General features: G+C 35.5%; 1 protein-coding gene and 1 long non-coding RNA gene across 2 annotated transcripts; one reads left to right on the top strand and one right to left on the bottom strand.

Moving 5' to 3' along the window:
• The first annotated feature begins 1,653 nt into the window (after nucleotides 1–1,653).
• LOC122275031 (putative 4-hydroxy-4-methyl-2-oxoglutarate aldolase 3) lies at nucleotides 1,654–3,339 on the top strand. The gene is made up of 2 exons (XM_043083943.1): nucleotides 1,654–1,830; nucleotides 2,582–3,339. The coding sequence occupies exon 2, from the start codon at nucleotides 2,591–2,593 to the stop codon at nucleotides 3,089–3,091; it is 501 nt and encodes a 166-aa protein (XP_042939877.1). The 5' UTR covers nucleotides 1,654–1,830; nucleotides 2,582–2,590; the 3' UTR covers nucleotides 3,092–3,339.
• Nucleotides 3,340–21,411: 18,072 nt separating this feature from the next.
• Nucleotides 21,412–22,944, bottom strand: LOC122275611. The gene is made up of 2 exons (XR_006228611.1): nucleotides 21,710–22,944; nucleotides 21,412–21,538 (listed from the first exon to the last, which is right to left on the bottom strand). It is a non-coding gene; the product is annotated as an uncharacterized LOC122275611 (long non-coding RNA).
• Between the last annotated feature and the right edge of the window lie 1,242 nt (nucleotides 22,945–24,186).

Here is a 24,186-nt window from a genome sequence, read left to right as displayed (position 1 = left end):
CTATCTTGAATTGTATGACCACATTTAGCTAGCCATCAAATGCATAGTACTTGTCGTCAAATGCATAGTGCTAGTCGTCAAATACATAGTGCATAGTGCATAGTGCTAGCATAGTGAGCTAGTCGTCAAATACATAGTGCATAGTGAGCTAGCCGTCAAATGCATAGTGCTAGTCGTCAAAAGCATAGTTCCCTTTGTACTCCTATATATATCGTTGAATCCTTTAAGGAATTCATAAGTTTCATAACCCCTCTGAACTCTATCTCTTTTCTCTCTCCTTTTAAAAATTTTATAACACGTTATGACTCTCTCTTTTCAATAATTTCATAACATTTTCTACAATATTTCCTCTTTTAGATTATTACTGTTCGCATGAGTCCGAGTTGGTGTCTAATTATATCCAGCCTGCACTCAGATGTGTAATGCAGAATTTGAAAGGGAAGTGCTACTTTGCTTTTTGGATTTGCCTCTTGAATTTGACAGCTAGAATTTTTGATTCGATTCTAACCATCTTCAAAATTCGGTTTTGATTCTAGATGGAATCATCCCAAATGATACCTTTATCACCGGTTTTGCTTTAGGATTAGTTTGATTACACAAATCAATTTCTTTTTTAATTTTAAAATAAAAATTATATTAAAAAATTATATTATAATAATTTTTTATTTAATTTTTAATTTTTATTTCAGTAACCAAATTTAAAATTTTTAGCCGACCGAAAAGTGATAAAGATACAATTAATTTGCAAGTTCATCATGTTATGTGCCAAAAGGCTCAAGGGGTTACACTTCAAAAAACCGGCTTACTAGGTGGTGGCCCAAGCTTACACGCACACATATGACTCCTAACCAATATGGGACCATAACGCATTATAAATTTATATTTTTTTTTGAATTTAGACACATTAAAATCAACTAAGAATTGAAGAAAGTTTTTCTAAGAAAAAAATATTTTATCATTGTGAAAAAATATGTTATCATTGTGTTACTTTGAATTAGAATGTTTTGGTTTTGATCCACCGTGTGACCGACAGAGTGGATCCCACGCTGACGCCATAAATCCCATTGACTAGGTCCAAATTCTAAAAGAAAAGAGCAAAGGAAATATTGAAATATTAATTTGCCCTTTGGATTGATCTGATTTGAACCTTAGTATATTTTATTTAAAATTTTTAAAAAATTTATCACTAATAATTTGTGTATTTCTTTTAAATATCTAAAAAATATTTGAAACAAAAAAATTGGTCACACTAGCAAAAATGCTCATTAATAAAAGTTGAACAGAATAGTAACATTGCTCAATTCCAAAAGGGTAATGCTATTCGGTTCTATCGTTTTGCCTCCTCAAAGTTATTATTAGTTCAAATTTATTTTTTGTGTTTTTTATTTTATATTTTAAAATGTTAAAGAAAAAAACATACAAATGCTTCAAAGTCACCATTAATTCAAATTGGTTTTTTGATAATTGTTTTTTTAAATGTTAAAGAAAAAACATGCAAATGTAATAGGAGTAATTTTTTTAATCATTTTTTTAAAAAAAAATCAAATATATAGTAATAATTTTGAAGGAAAAAGATGACGTGACTAACATTATTGATTGCAAAAAGACAATTTGTCAAAAGGGAAATTTATTTTTGTGCTTTTGGTAAAAAGAAAAAGGAAAAAGCAGACGTAAGGTAGAGAATGAACGGATAATTGGTTGAAGAAGTTGGGGGGAGGGCACACGAGCCAAGAAGATCGCGTCAATTTTTATTCACGGCTATCTCGTATAATTCATACAGAAGAACAACACACTCTGCTAGCGAATTAATCAGACGATATCCAAATCCCGGTAAGTAAATATCCTTTTCTATCTCGGCTCTCGCTCTCTTTTTTCAGTCCAAGTATTCTGTTTGTAGCTCTATCTCGTCTTGGCCGCAGATAGTAAATTATTCATGATCTGATTGACGGATTATAGATTTTAGTTGGATTACGGATAACATTTTTCTTGAGGTAAATCCATTGATTCTGCAATAATGCTTTTTCAATAATATTGCCTGGGTTTGGAATCATGACGGATTATAGATTTTAGTTGGATTACGGATAACATTTTTCTTGAGGTAAATCCATCGATTCTGCAATAATGCTTTTTCAATAATTTATCCTGGGTTTGGAATCATCCTTTATTGTATGCTCTAGACTGCAGAAGGTTCCTTTTCTCTTATTGTTACCACCCCCTGCTTGTAAGAGAATTCTAGGAATTTGCCCCAAGTTTTGATAGAACGATCTGACAATTTTGTTCAATTACTGATTCATTTGGATGATTCTATATTTCTCCACTGGTAATTACACACTTCAACAGCCCTTACCAAAACCCAAAAGAGATTCTTGAGGCTGCAAACCTTTGATGCAACCTCTAAATCAATCTCAAGGCACTTCCCCTAATATTTGTTTTAGCCGAGGCAAATCCCTGGAAAACATGTACGTAGGGCATAGTTGGTCAAGGAGAAGTGGAAACATAAAATAATCTTGATGAGATGATTCTCCTGTTGTTGTTATTTGTGGTATTTGCATCTTTTGATATTAGACAGTTGCATGTGCAGGAAAAAAACATGGCTGCCATTGCAACTGCAGAAGTTTGTGATACAAATGTATCATATTTGGCAAATGGTGATCTGCGTGTGCTGCAACCAATCTTCCAGAGTTATGGGCAGCGTCGAACATTCTCTGGCCCTGTCGTCACTCTCAAGGTGTTTGAGGACAATGTATTGGTGAGGGAGCTTCTTGAAACCAAGGGTGAAGGAAGAGTTCTGGTTGTAGATGGTGGAGGAAGCATGAGATGTGCTTTGGTAGGAGGGAATATAGGACAATTGGCTCAAAATATGGGGTGGGCTGGTGTTGTAGTAAACGGCTGCATTAGAGATGTTGATGAGATTAATGGATGTGATATTGGGGTGAGGGCCTTGGGACCTAATCCTGTGAAATCCAATAAAAAGGGCATTGGTGAAATGTATGTCCCTGTACACATTGCAGGAACCTTGATTCGTGATGGGGAATGGCTGTATGCAGATAGTGATGGCATCCTTGTCTCCAAATCTGAGCTTTCGATCTGAAGCATCTTTTTTCAAGAATTGCACTTCGAGGACGCCATGAATAAGAGAACTCAGTGATGAAATCAGGAGTTTTCCAAGTTTGTCAGAGATCTCCAGGGAATGAGTTTTGAAGTGTAGTTTTTTCTGGTATTGGTTTTATTGTTGTTCCACATTAATATTGAAGTTTTTAGACCAAACAACAAAACATTGAAATTGGCTTTAAAATATTTAAGAAGCAAAATAAAGAAAATATAGTTAGTTTTTTAAAATTTTCTTAGACTCTTGATTTAATCTTCATGTGGTTGAATTTAGAAAAAAAAATATTTTATTGTATAATGGTAAAATAGTTGTTAGTCTATCAATACTCGAGGAAGAAAGACTACATAGTCTGTTTTAATAAAACTCATATAGTTAGGATTATAAATGAATCAGTCCATGTGATTGCTCGGCAAATATTTACTCAGTTAAACTCGAATCGAGCTTGATTTATATATAAAAAAAAAAAATTAATCATGAAAGTAGAAATATGCTCGATTAGTAAATAATATATACTAGATTAAGTTCGATTCGAGTCTTTAAAACCTATTAAAGCTCGCTCTCGTTAGCTCGACTTGATTATAATTCATTTATTTATAATGTAAGTATATACTAACTTTTATAAGGAACATGTAACCGAATTACTTAAGCCTCTATGTGAATGTGAATGTAATCTATAAAAGAAATATTTATATATATTGTTGTATAACTTGTATACAACCTACACATGACATCATTCACCATTGTAAAGCTAATTTATAGATATTATATATATATATATATATATATATATATAATATTTAGGGGTGTATACAAACCTTACGAAATCGGCTGTCTAAATCAACCGAAATCGAGGCCAGAAATCGGCATCGATCAGTTTGGTCATAATATACTGGAAAACCGACCAATAATATATATAGTATTATAAATCATCCTGTATTATATAATCATATTTAATCATCATAATTTGCCAAATCATAAATTAAGATTTTTGCAATCCTATATATTATGAGTATATTGATATTATATTATACGGATCAATAATATGAAAACCTCTCTCTGGTTCTCTCTCTATCTTTGAATCTCTCTTTTCTCGTTGATTTACAATAGGTTATAAGCACGATTACCCTCCGTCTCTATCTTGCTATCTCTTCTATTTCTTCTCTATCTCTCTGCGAAAGCCATCTCTGATTCTAGCGAAACGACAGTCTAAATTTCATGGCCGACTCTGAGTCTGAGTTTCTATGCAGCGATGCATACGAACCCATATCTCTCTTTCTTTCTCTTTTTCATATATTTACAACACGTTATCCGCACGATTCTCGTTGCAATCCATGATCACCGATCTGAAATCGGTCGCTACCAATCATACGCTCGTTTCTGCCTTTCCTCCGAAATTCATCACTCGCTCGCACGAACTCAATCTGTCTCTGAAGGAGACATCAACTGGTGTGAGCTTGTCCGGAGTATTGAACTTCATGGACAGGTCCGTGGGAGAGCAATCATTCGGTGATGGGAAGTTGGATCTAAAAAGCCAAGGCGCAGCATACGCGTTTGAGACCCTGCTTCCGGTCCTGTGTTATGTTCGTCCTCGACCTGAGCTCAAAATCTTTTCTGATCTAGTCAATCCAGTACGAGGGTTTATTTGCTTGTTTGTCCGAAATGTCCACCGCCTCCTTCTCTCTCCTCTTATGCGTCTCTTTCTTCACACGCTCCGTCGCACGCGTCATTAGACGCTTCAAGGAAACGATACCGCACTGGAACCGTATGCTCGGTGCCGACCATTTTTACCTCTCTGTGGATGGGAAACCGAGACCAGCAACGATCTTATGAGGAAGCATACACATGCCGTACATCGGAAATTGACGCCGACAAATTGAATGACTTGATCGTGACTGAACAATGCATCAAAGCCTGTGGGCTTGACTGGAAAACACTTGGCATCTCATCCGATTCTATCTTAGAGTCTCGCTTCACCGAAAAGCTTGGCTCACCTCAGTGTTACGAGAAGCTGCCCTAACGTTGTTGATCTATACTTCAATCTTGCTGCCGGTGAAGTGCCAGAACCAGAGTTGGAGAGAGAGAAAGGAAAGAGGAAACGAGGCTGGGACGTACTTATAGCTGTGGATCACGATCCTAACAGCAAGCGCGCCTTTGATTGGGCTCTCATACACCTCTGCAGGCTCGCTGATACCCTCCATCTCATCCATGCTGTTTCCAGCGTGAAAGATCAGCAAATCCAGCGGCTTCGTGAAGACGACTGGGAACTAAAGAAAAAAAAAAAAAAAAAGGGAAACCATCCGATCCGTCAATAGCGACGGTTTTGACTTGTGGTTGAAGCGGCTTTGACTTGTGGTTGCTGGCTTCGTTTTGTTTTCCTCCAACTACTCTAATTTCCTCGGCAATCGGATTCCACCGTAACCCAGAAAAAACAAAAAAAAAAAAAAAAAAAAAAAAAAAAAAAAAAAAGAGAGAAAAGTCATGGAAATGACCTCACTCTTCGTTAACTATTTTGTCCTTGTCCATGGAGATGGCTTTGGTGCTTGGTGCTATACCACATCTTACCCGATCAGATAAGTTCACGTTTTGTGATAAGAATTTATTTTAATTACGTTATTATTACATTTTATATTTTATTTTGTAGGCCTATGCATACATGTTGGCATTGTGATTGAGAGAGTGGATGGGTGTTGCTGTAAAGCTTTTCTACTTATACAGAAAATCGTTATTATATCTACTACAACTATTTCTCCATCAAAATGGCGCCAGACATCAAGTAAGTTTTTCAATATATTATTTACAATCCCTAAAATGAGTATTAATGATTGTATTCATTATTATTACTTGATAAATTCTATGTTTATTCACATAGTTTACATCTCAAGTTATATTTATGGTGAATTAAATTTCTATAACATACATTTTTATTAAATCTGTGATCAATTTTTATTCACATAGTTTATATCTAAGTTTTATTTATTTTTATACTTGTTATAAATTATTGATAATATTATTCATCTTAGAATAAAAATGGAGCATCCCTGAAGGATCGCTCTAAATCAATAATTTTATTGAGTATCTTATAGTTTAAATGAGTGATATATGTACCAAAAGCTCATTATGATTAATGCACCTGAAGTTGCATAATTGAAATGGTGTAGAGAAAAGCCACTAAAGAATATATATTTAAAATAAATACCTCGAATGTGCTCCTGAAATAGTAATATCGAGTATGCTCCTGAAGTAGCAATATCAAGTGCAAAAGTTCACAATATATTTTTAAATTTATATCTGATTTTTTAGTGGCTGAGCAAAATAATGAACTTTTGATAAGAAATCATTAGTCACGTCCTAATAGTTGCACATCATTCCCTAAAGTGAATGATATTAGATTTATACCATTTTATTCCCTGAAGTGAAGAGAATGATGCATTTTATTCAAAAAAACTAAGAGTTTGGACGTGATAATGAATATCTTTATAATACTTTTATAAATTTGGGTCAGAAGCTCGTATTGGAAAAACTACCAGCTTTCTCTTTGAGATGATATTATACAATTATTGAATCAAATATTATGATGCATCAAAACTGATATGATTTAAAATATTTGTATCTTTTTATGGTTATCTTGATCATCCAAAATTAATTACGATAAATCGAATGATTTTCATATGCATGTCCATAAAAGAACTAGAAAATTCTTTTACTATAAAGTCTTACCACCAGTAGTGGAAAGAAAAATTTGCTAGAAGCAAATAAAATGAAATAATTCGACGTTATCTTGATTATCATAGGTGAACTGGAAGTTCAAATGATAATTAAATTTTGGATGCAATAAGATAAAAATGTCTCATATTCTAGCTGCTAAAATCACAGCGAGGATTGAAATCCCTGTAGGATAATTAAGAAATTTAGCAGTCTAATGAACTTAACACATGTCTAAAGACATGTGAGACCTACTGATGCAAAAGATAAAGTATCTCGAAAGAGAAAAGCACAAATAATTTGGTGCTTCTGAAGAGGCCATACCTACAAAACAAGTAATAAAGTTCATCTAAATTTTCTGTATAAAATTCTTTCATATAAACTCTTAAAGAGTATAAATCTCCTGAAGAGTGCCTCCTGAAGAGGTTTTTCATGAAAATATCTTCCCTTGAAAAGGATTGCTTATTGTTTCAGAGATCGAAGCTCACTGTCACTTGTAAATTCCCCAACGATTTTGGGAGTTTACCATAGAGGAAGAGGGAGTTGGGTTTCTATTGATGAGGATGAGAGAAATCCATAGAGAGAGAAATTGGAGCTGGGAGGAGGAAGAATTTTTCTCGCATTGTGCTAATAACATGTTGTAAATTTATCAAAAGAGAGATTTTCAAGAGATTGAGAGAGAACGAGAGAGGCTCCTGAATTCATACCGATTTATGATATCAATATACTCATTTATATAGGGTTACAAAAGTCTTAAATGATAACTACGACTTAGTCAATAATGACGGTTAAATGTGGCCATACAATACAAGATAGTTTACAACACTTCCCCTTTGGATGACCATATTTAAAGAATATGCCTCGTTAAAACCTTGCCAAGGAAAAATCCTGTGAGAAAAAACCAATGGCGAAGGAAAAAGAATAACACCAAGTACTTTAGAATTGTCTCATTAAAACCTTGTAAAGGAAAACCCAGTGGGATAAAATCTTAGCGAAAGAAAAAAAGTACAATCAGCACAAGTTTTCAAGACATTGCTTCCCTTGAAAAGTGCATGATAATAGATCTTCAAGTCTCCGCATTCTAATGTTCTGCACAATCTTCTTAAATGTTACAGTTGGTCATGCTTTAGTGAATAAATTTGCCAGATTATTACTTGACCATATCAATTTCACATTTCTTCTCATGAATAACAATGATCTTCTTATATCCAATTAACTGTGGACTTGATCCATGTTGATAAAATAATCACATATTCATGGCTTCAATTGTACTGAGATAAGGTACTTCAAGATCAATAATTTTTTCATCATCTTCACAAGGACGAAATGGATCTTTCTGCTCATCAAATTATCGAACAACCATTGGAGTACTTAGGAGATGAGTTTTGTCCATATAAAAGTGTTTCAAGACTTTATAGTGAAATTCACCATATTAATTCAAGATCATTTTAACATTAAATTCACTACTCTTCTGGAGTTGCGCTCTTCTGGAGTTCTTGTAAATAACACAGTTAGTAAAAAATTCATCAATATTAAGCCGCTAACCTCATTTTTCAACAAGATCATTTTAACATTAAATTCACTACTCTTCTAAAGTTGTGCTCTTCTAGAGTTCTTGTAAATAACACAGTTAGTGAAGAATTCATCAATATTAAGCTGCTAACCTCATTTTTCAACAAAAACGGTGGCCAGCTTTTTAGATTAGACAAGCAACGTAGGCTTTTTCAGCTCTTCTGTAGCTGTCAGGCGCCATAGAGTTATGATACTACATCTTCTTGTCTCTTGTAGAGAGATGCTTCACGAGAGATGCTTTGTCATAATTTTCTCTATAAAGGAGATATTCAGCTCATCTTCATTCGCATCTCGTTTTCTTCACTTTTCTGTAATCATACTGCATTCTTACTCTGCAATCTCTTTCTGCATTCTTACTCTGCAATGGCTCAACAATCTTTTCATGCCCAATATATGAGGTATTCTGCACCTCGTTCATCAGTTGTTCCTACTTCTACCACATGTGCTATAATGCTATACAATAATGATCTGACTAATAAGTTAGATAATGAACCTATCTACGAGATTGTGAGTCTCGGTACCCGATACCCATTATCAATTGTCGCATTTTCTCAACGACTGCAATCAAAAACTTGTGGGGTTGACAAACTCCACGAGAATATTTCTATCCTTCAGAGACTTATTATGGAGTCCAACATGAAGATAGAATCAATAAAGTAAGAGAATATGAATTTAAAATCCTTACTTAAATCTTCTTTTCGATTGCCTACTCCTTTAGATAGGGATTCCATGCAGATTCTTGAGGAATAAGAGCGTTTAAAGAATAAGGCAAAGTGCCTTAAATTTCTGTAATTTTTGCTTCAAGATAATAAAATAATATTTCACAAATACTCATATTTGTGTTTCTATCTTCTGGTAGATGTTTTGTGTGCTCCATTTTATTTCTTCTTTAATAATGCACACTTCTTATCAAACCCGTAATATGAATCTGAAATACTAATTGTATTTAAAAGATGGTATTTCAGAATTAATAATATCATCCATCTTCCCCTTGAAGCCGCAAGGGTTTCATATTTATATTTCAAATATGTGCAGTTTTTATGAGCTCTTCTGGAGCCTCAATGACATTTAAATCATATATATAAACTGCAATAATAGCTTGTTTCCATTTAGGTTTGGATTTTTTTAGATCATATAAGGATTTTTGAAACTTGATAGAATACATATTTCTAGATGTATTCAAATTAGAAGTTTTTCTATCCTTTAGGGATTTTCATATATATGTCATGATCCAATGATCCATATAAATATGCAGTTAATCATGTATATCCAAACTCTCGGTAAGTTTCAAGCTAATAACAACCTCAATATAATTTCAACTACTAGCCAGCGATTTAACCAGTTCCGTATAGGGAAACTTTCGAGAGTGCGGTGTACGGGACCGAGGTTTATTCTGCAGGGGTGGGTCCAAAGGGCTCTGCCTTGGAGAGGTTTCCCGACATCAAAAAAAAAATTTCAACTACTTTAAAAGCATATCAATATTGTTTTTTCAAGAAACCGACTTGTGATTTCTATATCACATTTTCAGATTAAAAGATTCAGGTATTTTATATCATGTATATAAATATCCACTGATATTTAACAAACATCACATTTTTGGGTGTTTGGACTTCGAGTCCATATGTATCACATTTTACTAGTGATTATCAATTCTGCAAGAATTTTCTGAGAGAAACTGACTCGTGATTTATATATTACATTTTCATTTCCTTTATATAAATACCCACTGATATTCAACAATCATCACCTCTTTAGATGTTTGGACTATAAGTCTCGATGTATCATATTTTACTAGTGATATCAATTCTGTAAGAATTATTTCTTTCAAATTTGGCCAATATTTTACGTCAGTATTCTTCGACGGTTCTTGATTCACTTTCTCCATTACTTCTGGTAATGTCAATTGCCATCTTATATGGAAATACGTTGTCGACAATAATTTTATTTCTATCCACAATTTCTTCAATATTCATGAAATGTATCGAGATCTCGTTATTTTCAAGTACCTGTCCCTCTTCAAGGGAAGACATTTTCATGAAAAACCTTTTCAGGAGGCACTCTTCAGGAGATTTATACTCTTCAAGAGTTTATATAGGAGAATTTTATATAGAAAATTTAGATGGACCTTATTGCTTGTTTTGTGGATATGGCCTCTTCAGGAGTACCAAATTATTTGTGCTTTTCTCTTTCGAGATGCTCTATCTTTTGTATCAATAAGTCTCACATGCTTTTAGACATGTCTTATGTTCATTAGATTGCTGAATTTCTTAATTGTCCTTTGGGGACTTCAATCCCGTTGGAATTTTTAGCAGCTAAAATATGAGACATTTTTATCTTATTTCATCCATAATTTAATTATCATCTGAACTTCCAGTTCACCTATGATAATCAAGATAACGTCGAATTATTTCATTTTTTTATTTACTTCTATCAAATTTTTCTTTCCACTTCTGGTGGTATTTATAGTAAAAGAATCTTCTGGTTCTTTTATGGACGTCCATATGAAAATCATTCAATTTATTGTAATTCATTTTGGATGATCAAGATAATCATGAAAAGATACAAATATTTTGAATCATATCACTTTTGATGCATCATAATATTTGATTCAATAGTTGTATAACATCATCTCAAAGAGAAAGCTGGTAGTTTTTCCAATATAAGCTTCTGGCCCGAAAGCTGGTAGTACTCGATATTGCTACTTCAGGAGCACACTCGATATTGCTACTTCAAGAGAACATTCGAGACATTCATTTTAAACATATATTCTTTAGTGACTTTTCTCTACACAATTTCAATTATGCAACTTCAGGTGCATTAATCATAATGAGCTTTTGGTACACGATTCTTCAGGGATGCTCAATTTCTATTTCAATATGAATTATATCATCAATAATTCATAACAAGTATAAAAAAGAATAAATAAAACTTGCGTATAAATTATGTGAATAAAAATTAATCACAGATATAATTGAAATGTAAATTATGGACATTTTAATTCATCATAAATATAACTTGAGATGTAAACTATGTGAATAAATATAGAATTTATCAAGTAATAATAATGAATATAACCATTAATATTCACATTGAAGATTGTAAATAATATATTGAAAAACTTACTTGATATCCAGCGTCATTTTTTATGAAGAAATAGTTGTAGTAGATATAATAATGATTTTATGTCGTTTGCTAGTAACTTGCAAAACTATGTTAAATATTCTTTAAGAAAGTTAAATTTTAACAATTAAAATAATTGGAACGTACGTACATGAGTAGAAAAGCTGCAGATCAGAAGAAGAATTAGCTAGCAGTACAACCAGGTCGGCTACATGCTTTGAATCTGGTCACAGCTCTACTTCTGTCATGTGCTCAACAACCAAAAGGAGAGAGATGCTGATTCACATGCTCAACTACCAATTTATTGGAAATTTTCCTCCAAATACATTTACAGCAACACCCACCCACTCTCTCAACCACAATGTCAACTTGCATGCGTGGGCCTACAAAATAAAATACAAAATGTGATAGTGACGTAATTGAAATAAAGTCTTATTACAAAACGTGGGCTTATCTCGTCGGGTAGGATGTGCTATAGCACCAAGCACCAAAACCACCTCCATTGACAAGGACAAAATGGTTGGTGAAGAGTGGGGTCATCTCCATGACTTTACTATCACTTTTTTTTTTTTTTTTTTTTTTTTTTTTTTTTTTTTCGTTTAGAATCCCAGCAGCAGTGCTTTGGGCCACCAGACAGTTTATATATATGATTTAAATGTCGTTGAAACTCCAGAAGAGCTCATAAAAACTGCACATATTTAAAATATAAATCTGAAACCCTTCCAGCTTCAAGGGGGAAATGAAAGATATTAATTAGTTCTGAAATACCATCTCTTAAATACAATTAGTATTTCAGATTCATATTACGGTTTTGTAAGAAGTGTGCATTATTAAAGGAGAAATAAAATAGAGCACACAAAACATCTATCAGAAGATAGAAACACAAATATGAATATTTGTGAAATATTATTTTATTATCTTGAAGTAAAATTACAGAAATTTGAGGCATTTAGCCTCATTCTTTAAACGCTCTTGCTCTTCAAAAATCTGCATGGCATCCCTATCTAAAGGAGTAGACAATCGAAAAGAAGATTTAAGCAAGAATTTTAAATTCCTATTATATTGTTTTATTGATTCTATCTTCATGTTAGACTCCAGAAGAAGTCGTTGAAGGATAACAATGTTCTCGTAGAGTTTGTCAACCCCACAAGTTTTAGATTGCAATCGCTGAGAAAATGTGACAATGGATGATAAGTATCGGGTACCAAGACTCACAAGCTCATAGATAGCTTCATTATCTGACTTATTAGTCAGATCATTATTATATTACATTATAGCACCTGTGGTAGAAGCAGGAACAACTGCTAAACGAGGTGCAGAATACCTCATATATTGGCCATGAGAGGATTGCTGAGTCATTGTAGAATAAGAATGCAGAAAGAAATTGTAGGATAAAAATGCAAAAAGAGATTGCAGAGTAAAAATGCAGTATGATTATAGAAAAGTGAAGAAAATGAAATGCGAATGAAAATGAGCTGAATATCTTTTTTATAAAGAAAATTATGACAAATTACTTCACAGCATCTCTCGTGAAGCATCTCTCTAGAAGCGATAAGAAAATGTAGCATTATAACTCTGCAAATCCTACGGTGCTCGTCTGATCTAAAAAGTTGGCCACCGTTTTTGTTGAAAAAGGAGGTTAGCGGTTTAATATTGATAAATTCTTCACTAACTGTATTTTTCAAAAGAACTCCAGAAGAGTACAACTCCAAAAGAGTAGTGAATTTAATATTAAAATGATCTTGAATCAATATGGTGAATTTCACTATAAAGTCTTGAAGCACTTTTATATGGACAAAACAAATGATTGCTCGATAATTTGATGAGCAGAAAGATCTAATTCGTCATTGTGAATACGATGAAGAAATTCTTGGTCTTGAAGTACCTTATCTCCAGTTCAATTGAAGCCCTGAATATGTGATTATTTGGATCAAGTCCACAATTAGTTGAATATACGGATGCAGGTTATCTTTTAGATCCACACAAGAAGATCATTGCAATTCATGAGAAGAAAAGTGAAATTGATGTCAAGAAGATACATTCAAGTAATTATCTGGCAGATTTATTCACTAAAACATTACCAACTATAATATTTAAGAAGATTGTCCAAAACATTGGAATGCTGAGACTTGAAGACATATTATCATGCACTTTTCAGGGGAAGTAATGTCTTGAAGACTTGTGCTGATTGTACTCTTTTTCCTTCACTAAGGTTTTATCCCACTGGGTTTTCCTTTGCAAGGTTTTAATGAGGCAATCCTAAAGTACTTGGCGATACACATGAATACTGTACTCTTTTTCCTTCGCCATTGATTTTTTCCCATAGGGTTTTTCCTTGGCAATGTTTTAACGAGGCATATTTTTTAAATATGGTCATCTAAAGAGGAAGTGTTATAAACCATCTTGTATTGTATGACTACATTTAGCCGTCGTAATTGATCAAATCGTAGTCGTCAATTAAGACTTTTGTAACCCTATATATATGAGTATATTGATGTTATATCATACGGATCAATAATATGAAAACCTATCTCTGGTTCTCTCTCTCTTTGAATCTCTCTTTTCTCATTGATTTACAATATATAGTATTTTATTCTTATATAAAACAACATCTTAAATTAGGGGTGGGCAGCGGGGGTACCTCGTCCCCATCCGCCCCGCCTCAGCATGGGCGAACGGGATACCCCGCACCGCACATGCCGGGGCGGGGGACCCCAACCCGCATGAAATACACTAAGCGGGGGCGGGCGGTGGGCAAGGCTCAATCCCGCCCCGCACTTTATATTTTATATTTATAAATATATATTTTTATTTTACAAATTGTATATATATATAATATATATTACAATTTGTTAAATTTGTTCACAAGAATTACAAGAAAGTAAGACTTATTCATCACAAGATTTATTGACAGTTATGGATTAATTGCACAAATCAAGCCCCATATCAAACACAGCCGTGTACAGCTCATAGTGACTAAAACCAGAACATTCCATATGTAGCACCATTTACTTTTACAATATTGAACCGTGATTGTTCTGTATATAAAAAAAAAAACTATCAATAAGAAATACACAGCAGATGTGAATATTCTTCTCCTTCTACATTTCTTAATATGATATCACAGCCTCTCGTTCTTTTGGATCTCTAACGCTTCTGCAACAATTTTTTTTTTTTTCCATGGCTAAACCCAGCCAAACGCCATCTCAACTCATCAGTGATCTCACTTCACCATATTTCATAACCGCTGCCGACAACCCTAGAGCTACCTTGGTTCCAGAACTTCTCACCGGCGACAATTACCTCTCATGGCGACGTTCGATGCGTATGGCTCTCAATGCCAAAAATAAACTTGTTTTCGTTGATGGCACTTTGACAAAACCTGCAGATGCGTCTATAGCTACATTGTGGGAGAGGTGCTGCGACATGGTTCCTTCTTGGTTGCTCAATTCCATCGACAAATCTCTAAGGCAAAGCTTGATCTATTGTCAAAATCCTTCTGACGTGTGGAAAGACTTAGACCACCGATTCTCTCAAAGCAATCACCCACGATTGTATCGCCTCAAGCGTGATCTCGTCAATCTACATCAAGATTCCATAACTGTCAATAGAGGTCTGAGCAGATATAGTCTTGAAGGTAGGAAGGACAAATGATCTGGCAGTGTGGCCGAGAGGAGGTAGTGGGAGGGTTGGGTTCAACGGGTTCAAGAGAAGGGCTATCGGTGGGAGTATTTGTGGGGTAAGGAAGATGCTCTTGGGGAGGAACTTCAGGAAAGATATGGGTGGGGTCGATAGAGACAGTAGGGATAGCTGGTGGCGTGTCTGTGAGATTATAAGATGTAGGGTCAGCATAAGGAAAGACATTCTCAACAAACCGAACATCTCGTGAAGAAAAAATTTTCTTGGTTGCTATGCTATATACACGATAGGTGGAGTGGCTAAGAGAATAACCAAGGAAAATGCATGGCGAAGCACGTGGTGAAAATTTATCACGATGAATGTTCAAAGTATGTGCATAGCATAGACAACCAAAAACACGAAGATGTGCATAAGTGGGGGCTTTATGAAAAAGAAGTTCATATGGAGTTTTATGATGTAGAGAGACCGACGGGGTACGATTGATCAAATACGTAGCAGTTAGGATACATTCACCCCAAAAAGAGATAGGTAAACAAGCTTGAAAACGTAAACAACGAGCAACATTTAAGAGGTGACGGTGTTTTCGCTCGGCAACACCATTTTGTTGAGGAGTTTCAACACAAGTACGCTCATGAAGTACACCATGATCAGAAAAGAATTTTTGTAGGCGATGAGCTAAAAATTCCTGACCATTATCGGTGCGAATTCGTTTTATGTCAAAATGGAATTGGGTTTTTATCATGGAAAAAAAACTTGTGAGACAAGAAAAAGTGTTTGATTTAAATTTCATGAGATAAACCCAAGTGACACGAGAATAATCGTCTACAATAGTAAGAAAATAATGTGCACCAGAATGAGAAGGTGTGGCATAACCACCCCATATATCACAGTAAATACGATCAAAAGGATTAGCACTTTTATTTTCAACCAATGAAAAAGGTAAACGAGTATTTTTAGCATGAATACAAATATCACAATGAGCATCTTTATTCAAATCAAAGAGAGCTTTCGGGGTACAAGGAAGTGAAGGATGACCTAAACGAAAATGCCATAACGGGTGGGCGGTAGAGTCTGTGTGAAGAGCAATGGGGCCCGGGGCTCGAAGGTGATATAGACCTCCACGTTCCTCACCCATTCCAATCAGCTTCCTCGTGTGTTGGTCCTGAAAAATGCAAAGAGATGGAGTGAAAAAAACAAGGCAAGAGACGGCTTTAGTAAGCTGGCTAACAGAAATAAGATTGTATTGAAAACCAGGGACAAATAACACATTAGTGAGCTGAAAAGAGGGAGATAAAACAAGATTGCCCATGTGAGTGACTTGGGTCGTGGCCCCTGTGGGTAATGTGAGGGACTGCGAGTTGGTTGTGACATGGGTAGCATGAGGCAAAAAATTCATAGAGGCCACATGCGCTGAAGCACCCGTGTCAATGATCCAAGGTAGGGAGGGCATAGAACCAGTGAGTGATAAAAAGCTAGAGGTACCAGAAAAATCCTCCACACGGCTTGGCTGAAGAAGACCCATCAATTGTCAATATTGCTCGGTGGAGAGGCCAGGGATTACACTTGCAGTGGAAGGAGAGGATGCCCAAGATACTGCATTGGCTGAGACAGTTGGAGCAGTTGCGGCAGCAAGCTTTTGCTTAGGCTTAGAGGTATTCCAATGGGCTGGGTATCCAATAATCTCATATCAGCTCTCAATAAGATGGCCTTCTTTTCCGCATTCGATACACTTCTTGCCATTTCGTGCTTTGTTGAGGACTGGATTGGAAGAGCGAGAAACAGCCATGGCTGTGTTGTCAGGTGTGGGTAGAAGGGGTAGATGAAGGTGGCGCTGTGTCTCCTCTTGATGAACAGTAGCATATGCTTTGGCAACGGTGGGTAGGGGATTCATAGCTAGAATTTGGCTTCTGATATTGTTGAAGGAATCATTAAGGCCCATGAGAAATTGAAATAAATGTTCAGTGTTTTCGTTTGCTGAAGCATTTTCTCGTGCCCTGCATGTGCAAGAGTTAGGTTCCTGTAGAGTGTGCAATTCATCCCAGAGTCCCTTGATGGTGTTGTAGTAGGCTGCAACAGTCAATCTTTTGAGCCAGTTTATGCATGCTCCTCGTGAACCTCATCAACAAGCTGCCCTCCGGTTACTTCGGTATTTGAAGACCACTCCCGGTTATGGTGTGATGACCCGTTTTTGAGTGTATTTTCGCTGAAATAATTGTTTTTATTTTAATTAATATATTAGCTATTTATTTTAATTTATTTGCATTTTTTTAAAGTTGGTTTTTAAATTAATTTACTTTATTTGGTGTTGTGTTTTATTTAGTTGTTTTGTGTTTTTTTAATCTTTTTGGCGGGTTAGTTTTACTTTCCGGAATGAGGTTTGGACCTCATCTTTTCCCTACATCTTTTCCCTTTTTCCTCTCTTTTTTCTTTTTCTTTTTTCTTTTTTCTTTTTTTTTTTTTTCTTTCTTCTTCTTTCTTTTTTTTCTTTTCTTTTTTTCCCTCCCTTTCTCTCTCCCCGATCGGCTCCCCCCCCGTGCTCTCTCTCTCTTCCCTCCCTCTCCCGCGTCGTCTCTCTCTCTCCTCCGGCCCAGCGCCGTCCGGCCACCTCCCGACCTCCCACCGGTCCCATTTTCTTCCCCTCCCTCTGGTGCACCTCCCCACCGAAAACCACCCCCAACCGGCCGGCCATTTGGCCGGAAAAAGCTTCCAAAGGGCGCACGGATTTCACTCCGATCCGCCGCCGTCGCTCCACCTCCGGCCACCATTTCTTCACCACTTCATCACCGACCTCTTGCCGTCCTAACCCACCCATTTCCGGCCTCCATCGACCACCGGAGCAGCTCCCACGAGCTTGTTTTCCGATTTGCCATTTTCGGTCATTTCCGGCCATTCCGCCGCCACCCACGGCCGTCCGTCGCTTCCATTGGCTTCACAACCACCTCTAGACCATTCCCTATCAATCTCGTGTCCTAGTTTGTCCCCGTTCAAAAGTGGGTTTTTCAGACCCACGGCCACAGTGAATTTTCACTGTGACGTTGCTGTTTTTCCGCCGTTAGCAACGCCGCGAGCTTTCTAAAAATACCGTATAGCGCTGTAAGTATTTTCCAAACCCTATTTTCAGATTTTAATATATATTGCTCATTCAATTGATTTATTTATTTAATTATTTATTTAATTGTTTGTTGTTGGTTGTTGATTCCGGACTGAGTCCGAGGAGTTTCGGGGGTTGGATGGATTGAGGACGGAGTGTTTGTTTGGTTGGTTGTTATTGGTTGTTTCGATTGGGCCGTGTGGTGTGCGTTGCATTTTATTTGTGTGCGTTGCATATCGCGTGCATGTGCATCATGTTTATCGGCGTTTTGGCGTTTGGGTGCGTGTGTCTCACGAGCCCAAGCCGTGATGGGTTATTATCACGGTGGAGCTCCTCTGGTCACTCGGGAGCAGTCAATACTGAGTGACATCCCCTGAGTAGTCGTCTGGGCGCTGACGAGTTTGGTACTAGAGGATGGGTCTGGCCCGGTACGTGCTGAGCACGAGTCCAGGCATCGCTCTATTCACCGATTCTGAGGCCCTGCGCGATGACGGAGTAGTATTAGAGGATGGGTCTGGCCCGGTACGTGCTGAGCACGAGTCCAGGCATCGCTCTACTCACTGACTCCGGGAGCGGAAATTAGAGGATGGGTCTGGCCCGGTACGTGCTGAGCACGAGTCCAGGCATCGCTCTATTCACCGATCCCGTGGCCCTTCGCTGGCGAGGGCTAGAGGATGGCCCGGCCCGGTACGTGCATGGCACGAGTCTGGGCATCGCTCGTTTAGGTGTCGCACGCGTAGCCGTTCTCTACGGTGTGGCACTGAGCCAGGGTGTGCGGATGATCCCTAGGGGAGATCATTGTGCATACGGAGCGGGTTGTGGTATGGTTTTTCAGTTATGATCCATTTTCTGGAAAAAATGGTGGTTTGGGCCATTATCTGGGATAATGGCGAGGTGTGGCTTTATGGAGGTTGGTGGGCCTTTTGGGTTTTGGCGTGCGTGTTAAAATATATGTGTAGCGGGGCGTGTGTTTGTGTGATCTTGTTTTCTTGTTGTTTGGGTTGTATGTATTTTCATCTGGTAGTGTTTGGGTCATACTTACCTGCGGAACCTTTCTTGGTTCCGTAGCTTTTGGTGCAGAGTTCGAGGAAGAGGAGGAGGAGGCTGAGCCCGAGGATGCGGCTCCGCCGGGTTGCTGATGCTGTGCTTTTTATCTGTTTTCAAACTTGTATTTGTGTTTCTTGTAATATTTTATTTAAGTATGTTTTAAACAGTTTGTATTACATTAAGAAAAATTCTGGTACTTAATTATTGACTTGCTTCTCGCTGCGTTTGTCTTGTGCACTTTGTCGCTCTTGCACACACTTGGCACACGTCGTTAGGATGGTGGTCCGGGTTGTCACCATCCGGACGTCTCGATTTCCCCGTGTTCGGGCGTGGGGATTTGGGGGCGTCACATATGGCTTTTTTTTCTCTTCAGCCTGCAGTTTCCAATTATCTGCCTATTGTGACTCTGATTGGGCCAATTGCCCTATGACTCGCCAATCCACCACTGGCTTTGTTGTCAAACTTGGTGATAGCCCCATCTCTTGGCGTACTAAGAAGCAATCCACTGTCTCTCGCTCTTCTACTGAAGCTGAATATCGTGCCATGGCCAACACCTCTTGTGAGATTACATGGCTACGCTCTATTCTTCGTGATCTCACAATCTCTCATCCTCAACCTGCATTACTTCATTGTGACAATCAAGCTGCCATTCACATTGCACGCAACCCTATTTTTCATGAACGCACCAAACACATAGAGATTGATTGCCACTTGGTGCGTGACCATATTCGTGTTGGTCTTCTTACGCCTGCTTATTCACCGACTTCTCAACAACAAGCTGATCTCTTCACAAAACCTTTGGGTCGCGAATTATTTGTCTTCTTCAGATCCAAGTTGGGCATTACAGATCTTCATGCTCCAACTTGAGGGGGAGTATTGACAGTTATGGATTAATTGCACAAATCAAGCCCCATATCAAACACAGCCGTGTACAGCTCATAGTGACTAAAACCAGAACATTCCATATGCAGCACCATTTACTTTTACAATATTGCACCGTGATTGTTCTGTATATAAAAAAAAATTATCAATAAGAAATTCACAGCAGATGTGAATATTCTTCTCCTTCTACGTTTTTTAATAAAATTACATATGTCATGGGCACCCTAGACCTTATTTATATAAAATTTTAAGATCATACAAAAGTCTTACTTAAACAATGTGAAACTTATTAAAATTTACAAAAGAAGATAAAAACGACGTGTTTAGTTTAAGAATACATCAAACAGTGTCATTTTGGTTAAGGTTTTATCAGTTTTATCTCCCCTCTTCTTCATTTCAATTCCTCTCCAGTAGAGAGTTGCACGCCGTCTCTCTCTTCTCTCTCACATAGCTCTGTCTGTCAGCGCATCTCTCTCTCTCTTCTCTCATGTAATGCCACCAATCTCTCTCTCATAACGCATCACATCCCTCTCTCTCTTATCGTGCCACCAATGAAAAACTGACGAGCCAATCAAAATCTGGCCAAAATCGAGCTTCCGGTTTTCTCTCCCTTAATTGACCGGTTCAGCCAGTTTTAAATATGTAAAAAAAAAAAAACATTTGGTTTAGTTCCTTGATCCACTTGGATCGGTTTTCACCTCATATCTCTAATATATTAAAAGTGCGGATGGGCGTGCTACAGTGTTAGGAACAGTTAATCTTTTTTCCGGTTTTTTTTTTTTTTTTTCGTCCAACGTTTATTTTCCCATTTTACCCTTCAGTTTATTTGGCATTTACGGTGGTTTACGTTTCAGTTGTATTCCACCGACAGATGTTTTTGCCTTTTTAACTTCCCACCGACAGAATTTTTTTTTTTTTTTTTTTGCCGATTTTGCCCTTATTTTTATTGTTTGCTTCGTTGTCCTTAATGTCGTTTTGCTTTGCCGGCTTGGTGTTATTGTCTTTTTACGGTTATTTCTGATCTCTTCATCTGATAAAGTGAATTGAACTACAGTTTAAATATTAAGATTTCTTTCATTTCGTTGTGGCTCTACTGCGTTCTACACTCTCAGCGATTGAATTTTAGGTACGCTTTTATTGTTTTCCTCAGTATATTTATTGTAAAATTTAATTGTGTTGTATGAATGAATGAATTTGTTACATTATGTAATTAGATGACATGTATATGTATTACAGCAAAAAAAAAATGGAAAGATAAAAACTGTGTTTGCATATTTAGATCTTTATTTACAGAGAGTACACCGAACAAAAAAATTTAATGATTGATATACAATTTCAATTTTCTGAAATTTCATCTTCTGCTTTGTTGTTGTGAGCTGAGAATAGGAAAACAAAACCGTAGTTAGTCAAAAATACAAAACCCAGTTCGTAAATTGTTGAAAAAAAAAACTATCGGATTGAAAATTTTTGCTCTACATGTAAAGTATATGTATAGTGATAATATACATCAATACACCAAAAAAATACACAAATGAAAAAAATTTGACCTTCCGGCGTGGCCGTGCGCTCCCACCAGTAGCCATTTGCAGCACTGCGGTGGTCCTGGCTTGCTGCGCGCGGCCATAGTCACGACCCTGAGAAAGAAAATAAAACAAAAACAAATCTGTTCAGATCTAAGAGGAAAAAAACATAGAAAACAAAAAACAAAAACAACTGAAATAAACGGAATACAAAACTGTAAAACATTAAAAGAAGAACAAAATACAAACATAAATCAAACAAGAAGATGAAAGCTGTGAGAGAGAGAGGCAACGGAAGATGAAACGAGAAGGACCGGAGAGAGAGAGAGAGAGAGAGAGAGAGAGAGAGAGAGAGAGAGAGAGAGGAAAAAGACCGTTCAGATCTAAGAGGAAAAAGAAAAAAAATTGAAAAACCGTAAAAACATGAACAAATCTATTGTACAGATCTAAATGTTAAAAAAAAATATTAATTTATACTGTAAAGATGAGTGCTGCGAACGAAGCTGGAAAATAACAAAAGAGGAGAAAGAAAATAAAACAAAAACAAATCTGTTCAGATCTAAGAGGAAAAAAACATAGAAAAAAAAAACAAAAACAACTGAAATAAACGGAATACAAAACTGTAAAACATTAAAAGAAAAACAAAATACAAACATAAATCAAACAAGAAGATGAAAGCTGTGAGAGAGAGAGAGAGGCAACGGAAGATGAAACGAGAAGGACTGGAGAAAAACGAGTGCTGCGAACGAAGCTGCAAAATATTAAAAGAACAAAACACAACAAAAAAAATGAAACAAAAACAAATATCTTGAGATCTAAAAGCAAAAACAAAAAAAAATGAAAGACCGTAAAAAACAATGTTCATCTGAAAGTATGAAAAAACAACAAAAAATATACCAAATAACAAATATATTCTAAAGAACAATCTGGATGTAAACGCACAAAAAAAAATATAAACAATCGAAATAAACGGAATACAAAATTGTAAAACATTAAAAGAAGAACAAAATATAAACATAAATCAAACAAGAAGATGAAAGCTGTGAGAGAAAGAGACAACAGAAGACGAAACCAGAAGGACCGGACAGAGAGAGAGAGAGAGGGAGAGAGAGAGGCGACGGAAGAAGAAAGGAGGGGCGGCCAAAATCTAGGGTTATGTTTAGAGGACTGGAGAGAGAGAGAGAGAGAGAGAGAGAGAGAGAGAGAGAGAGAGAGAGAGAGAGAGAGAGAGAGAGAGAGAGAGAGAGAGGCGACGGAAGAAGAAAGGGGGGGCGGCCAAAATGTAGGGTTTGGTTTAGAGATGCTTTTATAGGGCTTCCTAGGGTTAGGCCAAATTACTTTTCTGCCCTCGTATCATTTGTTTATTACCGGATTATTTAGTTATATATTTATATTTATATTTCTATATATATTAACATATATATCTAGATAGATACGGACCACCTTTCAATTATACATATAAATATTTATATATTTATATATATATATAGTTATATTATATAAATAGATTTATATATTTATAATCATTTAAACTTTATATTATATTTATTTACTTTCAATTATCTACACTTTTAATCTTACTCATATTTAATATAGATTTAAATAATGATTTTAAAAATGATTTAAATAGTTATGGAAATATAAAAAATTTAATTATATAAATATTATCATACTCACAAAAAAATTATTTAAACTTTTGTTAAAATATTCATTACAGAATATTCACTAAAAAAAATACAAAAATATTATTTTAATATAATAAAGAAATCATAAATATTGACATATTGGAGGTTTTTGAAAATTGAGTAAAATTTAGAGAAAATTTTTTGAAATTATCATTTTTAACTAAATTATAAATAATTTCACGGAAAAGTTAATGTGAATGGCTTTATAACATTAGTTTTTTATTATTTTTTCAAATTTGTCTATTTTGGTTTTTGTTAGATTTTTGTTTTTTTCTCTATCACTTATACAGCTTATATATTAGTATAAAATTAGTTTTGAATATTATTTTTTTATTAATATTTTTTTCTAATCATGTAAACTTTTTGTTATATTTATTTACTTCCAATTATTTACACTTTTTTTCATGATCATATTTATTTATTTTTAAATAATAATTTTAAAAATAGTTTAAATAATTATGGAAATATAAAAAATTTAATTATAAAAGTATTATCATACCCAATAAAAATGGTTGAATTTTTTGTTTAAAATATTCAATAAAGTAACATTTCAAACCATACGAAAATATATTAAGTTGTTAAAATTCTAAATACAACTAAGATAATAACAAAAAAAAATAAAAAAATAATATTTTAATAGATTAGATAAACAAACTAAGATAATAAAAAAAAAACAATAGAAAAATATTATTTTAATAGATTAGATAAACAATGGCAAATCAAATGTTGTAGGTTTTTAAAAAGTAAGTATAATTTGAAAAAAAAAATTAGATAATCTCATTTTTAACTAAATTATAAACAAGTTTATGGGAATTTTAA

Source organism: Carya illinoinensis, chromosome 9, assembly GCF_018687715.1.
Source record: "Carya illinoinensis cultivar Pawnee chromosome 9, C.illinoinensisPawnee_v1, whole genome shotgun sequence".
Classification (NCBI taxonomy): domain Eukaryota; kingdom Viridiplantae; phylum Streptophyta; class Magnoliopsida; order Fagales; family Juglandaceae; genus Carya; species Carya illinoinensis.
The sequence above is the reverse complement of the archived record's forward strand: the minus strand, read 5'-3'. Positions and strand labels throughout refer to the sequence as shown.